Below are 8573 nucleotides of genomic sequence, written 5' to 3' on the forward strand. Positions count from 1 at the left end.
GCAGCCAAAACCACACCCGGCATGTCGCTGCCTGCCCGGCACGTAGAGTAGAGGAGTTTGTTACCAGGCCGCAGCTCCGGAGCCCCGCCCTGAGCCCGGCGGGGTCTGCGGGCTCCACCCCGCACTGCCCTGCGGGGTCCTCCTTGCATGTGGGTGTAGGGAGTATTTTTAGCTCACTTCAGTGGGGCAGAAGGAAGGGGGCAAGCAGGCAGCGACAGGAGCTGCCAGCAGCACCCTCACAGGCACGGGCAAGAGGACCTGGGAGCCGTGGTCAGCCTCTGGGGGCTGCTCCTGCCCTGCCCCTGCAGCCCCCCGAGCAGAGTAGGGGCAGGTCTCTTGGTACCCAGGTCTGCAAACACGGCCCAGCCTGCACAGGCAGCTGCTGTTTGCCCAGGGGTGGAACTGTGGCAATAGTCAGTGTTTTTATGTAAATAAATAACAGACCCTGAACTCGTGTACATCTTTTCTTCTCTCCTGATCAAAATCCAGAGCAGATCTGCCTGCAGGGGAGCTGAGGACAAGGAAGAAGAGCAGCAGCTTCCCTACCCCACCAGGAACCCTCTCACCAGGAACTGGGGGAAACCCCAGGGGAGGCAGCAGGGACAGGGGGGTGCAAGAGCAGGAGTTTCTCAGGGACTGCCTGAGTCAGAGACAAGTACAACAGTGCTTGTTATACTTAATCCCCCTTAATCCCCTCCCCAGCCTCTCCTGTTCTCCCAGTGACTTGATTCTGGCTTTCCCCAGCTATAGCATTGCAACTTTTTATTTCAGTCAAGGCTTCAGGAAAAATAACCAACAACCAACCCTCAACCCCAAAGTTGCACAATACACATCTGTCACCTCCATACCCCCTCACAGTCCTGTCCCCATCCCCAGGGTGCTCCCTCCAACAGGAGTCAGACCAGGTCCTTGGGACAGCACACCCAACAGGACTCTCCTTTGAGGTAACAGCCCCACAGCACAGCCTCAGCTTCTCAGGGTGGGAAAGCAAGTGCTCTTTGCTGAAGAGGCTGATGACACATTCTGGGGATGCAGCCCAGGGCAGGAAACCCCCTCCGGACACTGCTCTGGGGATGGAGATGAAAAGCCAAGCACGTGAAGCCTTTGCCAGGACAGGACAGGACATCTTTAGCCTTAAAAGCTGCCCCAGCCTGGGCAGGGCAGGGCAGTGCTGCAGTGGAATCCTCACCCCCTCACACCGACCAGTCCTGGGCACTAGTCAGCTAAAGACATCCCATTACAGCGGTGTGCAAGGAGGCTTGGACAGTCCCGCAGGATTCCCGTTTACTTCCTCACTCCAACTCTGCAGCCAACTCACCACCAGCAAGGGAAGGGTCTGAAAACGGACAGGGCACGTCTCTCTCCTTGCCCCCACGCCGTGCCAGTCACAGGATGTACCAGGCTGCAGCTCCTGCTGCCACTGCCACGCAGGCTGCCAGCACCAGCTGCACGAGGGGCTGCCTGGCCAGACCCACCGCGGCGTGGAAGGGGCAGCCGGGCCCTGCCGTGCCTGCCAGGACACAGAAAACACTGTTAGCGCTGCCAGGCTCGTGCCACACACGTGTGGCAGCTCTCCCTGCCCCCACCTACCCAGTTTGTCTGCGTAGTAGGGGCATTTGCGGATGTCTCCTTTTCCGTCGTGCACTGGAAACCCTCCGTCTTGGGCTTCTTCTGGCAGCGACCTGCCGATCTTGTCCAGCTCGTCAAACACCTGCAAGTGGCCACAGCGAGCACGTGAGGCAGGCACAGCTCATCCAGAGTCCTGGAATCATCTGGAGAACAGGCAAGCACCACTCCTGCCTCCCTCCCCCCGGGACTCCTTTGGGGGCACCTCGCTGCAAACCTGTGGTGGCACCTGGCACGTGTTACAGCTCCAGGAAGGAACAGCCCATCCCAAAAGCATCCAGTCAGAGCCAGGAGAAGGCAGGACCACCCTGCTGCTCCCCTCCCATCCTGCTGCAGGTGGGAGTGTGAGCCAACTGCACACTGTCAGAGGATCCCTGCTCCTGCAGTGGCCAGCCAGCCCCTCCAGCTCTGTTGCCAGAGGATTCCATAAGAATCCTGATGAAGGACTCAACCACATCCCAACACATTCCCGACCAGTTTAAACCACACCAACCAGCTACAAGCAGAGATTAAAGCTCCCATCCAGTAGCTAAAACTGTGTTCATCCCCCTGGGGCAAGTGGCAGCTCAGTCAGGTTTGATGAAAGACAAATGCTATGGGAGGAACAAGAGGCTCCAGACATTTTTGGCCATAGGGCAACATGTCAGACCTGAGACAGGAGATGACTGTCACCAGGGCGGTGTAACACACTTAAACTGTTTGAGGCTGTCTCAGAGCAACAGCTTTGTTCCCCTTACTGCTTCAGGGCCACACAGCCCACAGGAATCTTGAAGTCATATTAATTTTGCCCCAGTCAAAGGCCCAGTTGTGGTGTTGGAGCACAGGAGGAATTCCTGCCCAACACCAGCTCCAGAAGCTAATGGAGAAGCTATTTAGAGTAGAATCCCAACCCCACAAGACAGAGGGGCTATGGTGGTCTCAGCCCCAAACCACTGCCTGGGTGAGCAGTCTGACTGAATTAACCTGGATCAGACCCAAAAGCAGCAGCAGCATCTGCACACACAGGAGCTCAAGGGATTTGTTCAGTACCTGCATGTTAAATCTGAAGGCTCTGTTGGCCTCTTCCACGATCCTTTCCTTGGTGTTCTTGTCCAAGTCCAGAGCATTCATCCTTGCTCTGTAAAGCTGCTTGAACTGCTGTGCATTGGAAACGTTCTCAAACACGTAGAACTGGATCCCTTCCCCAGTACTGGGCAACTTTAGGGCCCTCTGGGCCACCTTCTTCAGCACCTGGCCACCTGAGAGGTCCCCCATGTAGCGGGTGTAAGCGTGAGCCACCAGCAGCTCTGGCTCGTGCTGTCCCACATGATGGATTCTGTCCACATATTGCTGAGTTGCCTCTGAACACTGGATCTTCTCTTTCCAGTCTTCTCCATAGAAATATTTAAGGTCTTTAGCCAGTGCTTCCCTCCGGTGAAGCTCCACAGGGAAATAGAGAGGAGCAAAGACCGGGTTGTCCTTGTTGCGATCCATCTCCTCCTCCAGGGCAGAGTAGGTGAAGTGCAGGGCCACTGTGGCCAGCTATGGACAAAGCACAGCTCACCTGAGAAGCCAGTCCCTGGATCAGCACATTACACCTCAGGACTGCTCCTCCCTGCTTGGAATTGGGGTAAACAAGGAGGAAACGCCCCAGGCTCAACACAAAACCCACCTGGAGAGCTCATACTAGGCAGGTATTGCTTGAAGGAGCAGAGGCTCTGCTCTATCTACCCCCATAACACCCTCCAGGGCTGTGGGGCTCTGCCTCCAAGTCAGCATCACATCAAAGGGATCAGGAGCAGAACAACACCCACCTTGAAGAGCTCCTTCCTGATCCGTCCTTTCAGGAAGTCCTTGACAAACTGGGTGTTCTCGGCACGGTCGTGGGATTCCTTAGTGCCCTCCTTCAGCAGCTCTGACAGGTCTGTGGGGCTGCAGGGGACAGGGAGAGCTCCTTTTACCCCACACACAGCTGCGAGTTTTTGTCCCTGCTGTGTTTGCAGGGATCCCCTTCAATCCCTAACATCTCAGGCCCAGATTGAAGAAGGTACAAGGTGGGACCTTCAGGCCACTCCCCAGGTTGAACTGGCACCAGCAGGAGGAAGCAGGGCAAGAATACCCTTAAAAAGTTTATTTCTCCTGAATTACACTGGTTTTGCAGGTTTCCACATGGTGAATTTCTAAAAAAACCTCATTAAAATCTATGATTTGTAGTTACAGCCACTGCACTTACCTGGAGGGTGGTACAGTATCAACACTACTCTCACTCAAATCATGCCAAAGTGCACCTTGTGGTTTTTATGACTAGTTTGCTACAGGTAGCACGTTCCTGTTAGCTGGAAGAGAGACTTTGGACACCCCAGACCCACTGAGTGTGCCAGGAGAGCCAGGAAACATTAACTTCTTATGAAGCTGAGCCTGTCAAGTCAAAGAAGCTGACCAGCCTATCTACGTCTTCTGGGAAGCACCCTATATTCTTCCCATTTTCCAGGTCTGAATCCTTGGGGTTTAGAGCATTTTGTGAATTTGGTTTTGGAACTAACCTCCTAAAAAATGTTCTTGCCTGGACCTGTGGGTATTCTGCAAAGCAAGAAAGGCAGCTGTCCAGAGTGGAGTTCACCTCTAGAGTCACCTTTCAAAACAAGAAGCTGCTATCACATGAGCCTGCCCAGCGAGCCATGGAAAACAGGCTTCCTTGGCCAGGAAGGCAGAAACACAACCACCAAATGGTCAAAGTGTTTGTGGAATGTCAGTTTGATAGTGGCAGCTAAAAAAATAACTGTGTTGTCAGCCCTGCCAGATTGCTCCTTCCCATCCCTTCCAGTAGTTTGATTAAACAGATTTTACTGCACATGTAGTTGATTAGTCATCTGCTGGTGTCTCTCACTTCTTTCAGATGAGGAGAAGGATCACTCCTCGACCTGGCAGGTCTCCTGCCTTGCCCAGGGCTGTGTCTGTGCAATAGCGTAGGACAGGACTCACCTGACATTGTTGTCTTCTGTCTCCTCGTAGCGCGAGACATCCGCGTCTTCTCCCGCCTCCGGGCCCTCCATGGCCGATGGCATTGCTGCTCAGTGCTGGGGATCCGTCTGAAAGGCAAAATCAGGAAGGGGTTTTTGGGGGAAGCTGCCTTAGCAAAGGGATGGGTGTGAAATGTTGTCTAGCAAGGAGCCTCTGGGCTGCCCCCCAGGCAGGGGGTGAGGAACAGCCGCCGGCCGTTTCCACCGAACGCCAGGCGCTTCCAAGGAAGCACATTTGTTTGTTCAGTTCAGCCCCCCCAGGAGAACCTCAACACTGACACCCAGCTCACTAAATATCAACCTCAGAAACCTACAACACAGCGAGCAGCCTGCATTTGGTTTCCCACTTCAGGGTGGCTCCTGGCTGAAGGCGAGAGCTCCGAGCTGGGAACCTGCACCGAAATCGTGAGCAAGCAGCTCTCCCCCGGTGCCACCAAATATTTCACCCAATGTGCTGCTCAGAGCAGAGTCACAGGAAAGGGAAGCACCTCCCCTTCACTCAGGAAGAAGAACAAGCTCCATTTCCACAGCAGCACAGAGCTTCCCTGGAAGAAAGCAGTGGGGAATTAGGCCAGCTGAGCTCTGAAGTCAGGCAGCTCACAGGGGAAACAAGAACATTCCCTGCGACACAATATAGGAACTTCCAAAGCAAGGGCAGATTTCACTGCTCCTGTTCCCACTCACAGCCTCCTCTCCTGCCTGCCAGGGTTTACTTCAAACCCCACAAGCAATGAGTTTCCCCTCCTCTTTTGAAAAAGGAAACAGAATCTCCTTGGACGTACCAGGATGCACAAGACTTACCCAGAAGCAGGAACAATGGCTCACTCATTGGATCAGCACATCACACCTCGTGACTACTCCCCCTCACCATGCAGTTGGGGTAAACAAGGAGGAAACCCCCAGGCTCCACACAAAACCAGCCTGGAGAGCCCGTACCAGGCAGGTATCGCTTACACTGGCTGAGCACAGAAATCCAGGCACCTCATTTACAAAGTGAGCCTGTAATCAGCTTTGTGCAGAGCAGCACCACCACCTTAGAGGCAGCCTTGGCAGAGGAGCAAGGGGCTAAGCTGCTGCTGGCTCTTTGGAAAGCCTCACTCTAAGAGAGCCATCCTCGTGCTCCCCCACTTCAGGGGGCTGCATCCTGCAGGACTTGGCAGGGTGAAGTCTTCCCACCCCAGGATGGGGAAGGGCAGGGCAGGTGGGAACACCAGCACATGGGCTCAAGATAGGTGAGGAAACCACCTTCAGGTGCTGTACTGTCCATGTGATCACTCCCTAGAGAGCACACATGCTCACATCAGCTCAGCACACTGGACTCATCTTCGCTCCTCACACAGCTCCACCTTCAAACACTGGGAGATGCCCACTGTGGGGAAGGGAAACCAAAGCAGAGGCAAATCACCCACTTGAGCTCAACCAGGAGCCTTCATGGGCACGGGGGCACAGCCCACTCACCTCTGCCAGTGCAGATCATCTCTCCTGCTCGGCTTATGGCAGGCCAGACCTTCTCAAGAGATGCAGATTCCAAAATGAAACTGGACAAACGAGTTCCAGCTCATCCTACAGCCCCAGAAAGCCAGAGGCCTGGAGGTAGGGTGTGCTGTCCCCACACACCTGCAACAGCCCCCGGTACAAAGCAGCAGGGGAGAGCAGAGCTACAGAGCACTTCAGCACCACTCATCCCTTGGGAGAGGCCTGAAGGCTGACATCAAACCCAGCCTAAAGGAACACACCACATCAGGCTCAGAAAACCATGGTTAACAGCAGCAGTGGCTCAAGGCTCCCAGTGGCCACATGCACATGGCCCTGAGATCATCGTTGTACAAGACACCTCTGCTCACTCCTCAGAGCCTCCCCTCCCGTGCCTCGGGCACACTGGTGTTCAGCAGCGCTCCCTCACATGGGAACTCTGCTCCCCACACCACACAGGGGGAGCTCCTGGGGTCTCAGAAGCCTTTACCCAACCCTGTTACTGGTGCTGTAGCAGCACAGCTGATGAGAAGGGGGAATGGCTGCCCCAGGAGCACTGTCTGCTGAGGAGAGCAGGGTTCAGCACACAAACGGGCATTTAAGGTCTTTGATGCACTCTGGGACTTGTATCTGCAACTGTGCAGCAGAGGCTCAGCGTGACACACTCCTCTCCATGGCAATAGGGCAGTCAGTGATGACAGCAGTCCCTGTAGCCCGAGGCAAGGGCAGAACACGTGCAGGAAATAGGGAAGCTCAGATTTTTCTGATACAGTTTCTAGTACAGACACCTCCCCAATGAGCCATGAATTCAAGAGACATGTCAGCACAAACCAGTCCCATCCTTTCCACTGCTGGGCTACTGCACAAGAACTGGGAGGAAGGAAAGTCAGAATCATTGTGTCTCTTATCACTACACATTGTTGCTTTTACTCAAAAACTGGCAACTCCAGTCCCTGGTCACAGCCCTGGTTTCTCAGGGTGCTCTGCTCCTCTGGAAAGGAGGATGTGTTCCACATGCCAAGGAGGTGGCTCAGGCAGCTGCCCACCTCCTCTGCAGAGGCTGGAATGTCATTCCATTTGCTGCAGGAGCTCAGCTCATCCAGGACCTGGCTGATGTTCAGCGTAAACACATATCTTTGCAGTGCCCGGACAGCAGCCTGCCTGGGAGAAATCCAACCCAAATCAAAGCCATGAGCTGGGATAGCAGGGCTGGAGAGTGGGGAGGAGGTTTGGTACAGGACACCTCAGCATTCTAAACATTTCCTTCCCAATGACAGCGTTCAAACCCTCTGAGAAAACATCCCACCTCATCCAGCCAGCAATTACTTTGCCCCCATGCACATCTCCCCAGCAAGCCTCACACCCCAGATGCACAGCTGCTCTTCTAGGGTAGGAAGACACTTAATCCCAATAATCCTGTGCCTTTTGAAGGAAGCAGCAGGACTGGAAGCCTCAGAGTTGCTTGGGCACCCTGGGAGAAGTTCAATAGCTCAGGAACACCCAGGCAGTACAGAGTTCACCTTTGCTGTTTGACCTCCACGTAATTTCAAGGCATTTCCCTATATACAGAGTTTAGAGTGTGGCTGGACCTACCTGAGCATCACTGTGCTGGAGACAAACCCCAAAACTCCACTCTAGGGGCTGGAATCATCTCAGAGGTTACCTGGCAATCCCAGCAGGAGAGACTTGTGTCTCCTCCTCCCTCTGGGGAGGAATTTGGCACCGGCTGCTGCTGGAAATGGAGCCTCGCAGAATAAATTGCTACATTACCTGATCCCAGGTAGGTTTAAGGCTTCATCGGGACACAGCCAAAATTTAGGCAATAATTCAAGTCTAAGACACTTCTAGCAGTGCCCACACAAATGCTACTTCTGTCCCCCAGAGCTGCAGCCCAGCACCTCAGCAACCTGACCGAGGGAAGCTCCTGGCGACCTCACAGACCTTCAGAGCACCTTTGGTGGTGGCCTTTGTGACAGGCAGCACATTAGAAACCTATTTTCTCACCTTGGCTATGAGAACAGCCAAGGGACAAGTCAGTCAGGGTCGGATCCGGGATAAGAAAGACACACATGGCTATATCAAAGAGCTCCTGCTCTGGGGAGAGCCAGTGCTCGCCCTGCCTGTCCCAGCACGCTGACAGCTGTGCCTGGGACGCGCCGAGCGGGGCCAGTGACTGGCACTCGGGGTGTAATGCACTGCTGGGTGTAAGTGCTGAGCCTTGAATAGGGCAGTTGTTTCACCCAACAACGGAAAGGCAGGGACAGCGAGAGGCCTCGGAGGCCTTCGCCCTCCAAGCTCTTCTCTGAGCTCAGCGGGATCAAGGAGAGCCAAGTGCCCCCGTCGCACGGCTCCCGACCCGAAGCCCCGGGCAACCATAACGAGCCGCCGCGCAGAGTCACCGCGGGGCTCTGAGGCCGCCGTGTCCCGGAGCGGGGACACACGGCACGGATCCGGGAGGGCTGAAAACTGCGGGCC

General features: G+C 54.8%; 2 protein-coding genes across 2 annotated transcripts in view; both read right to left on the minus strand.

Annotated features, from left to right (window-relative positions):
- Positions 1 to 1261: 1261 nt before the first annotated feature.
- Positions 1262 to 4717, minus strand: HMOX2 (heme oxygenase 2). Its single transcript, XM_018067522.2, has 5 exons — positions 4588 to 4717; positions 3420 to 3537; positions 2656 to 3147; positions 1591 to 1711; positions 1262 to 1510 (listed from the first exon to the last, which is right to left on the minus strand). The coding sequence occupies exons 1-5, from the start codon at positions 4668 to 4670 to the stop codon at positions 1386 to 1388; spliced, it is 939 nt and encodes a 312-aa protein (XP_017923011.2). The 5' UTR covers positions 4671 to 4717; the 3' UTR covers positions 1262 to 1385.
- Positions 4718 to 7024: 2307 nt separating this feature from the next.
- Positions 7025 to 8573, minus strand: part of LOC103763715 (zinc finger protein 436) — a 7611-nt gene continuing 6062 nt past the window's right edge. The window contains exon 4 of the mRNA XM_029957863.1: positions 7025 to 7259. Coding sequence (XP_029813723.1) covers positions 7025 to 7259 — 235 coding nt within the window. The remainder of the gene's footprint in view (positions 7260 to 8573) is intronic.

The sequence above is a fragment of the Manacus vitellinus genome, unplaced genomic scaffold (genome assembly GCF_001715985.3).
Source record: "Manacus vitellinus isolate BGI_N305 unplaced genomic scaffold, ASM171598v3 scaffold_12_pilon, whole genome shotgun sequence".
NCBI lineage: Eukaryota > Metazoa > Chordata > Aves > Passeriformes > Pipridae > Manacus > Manacus vitellinus.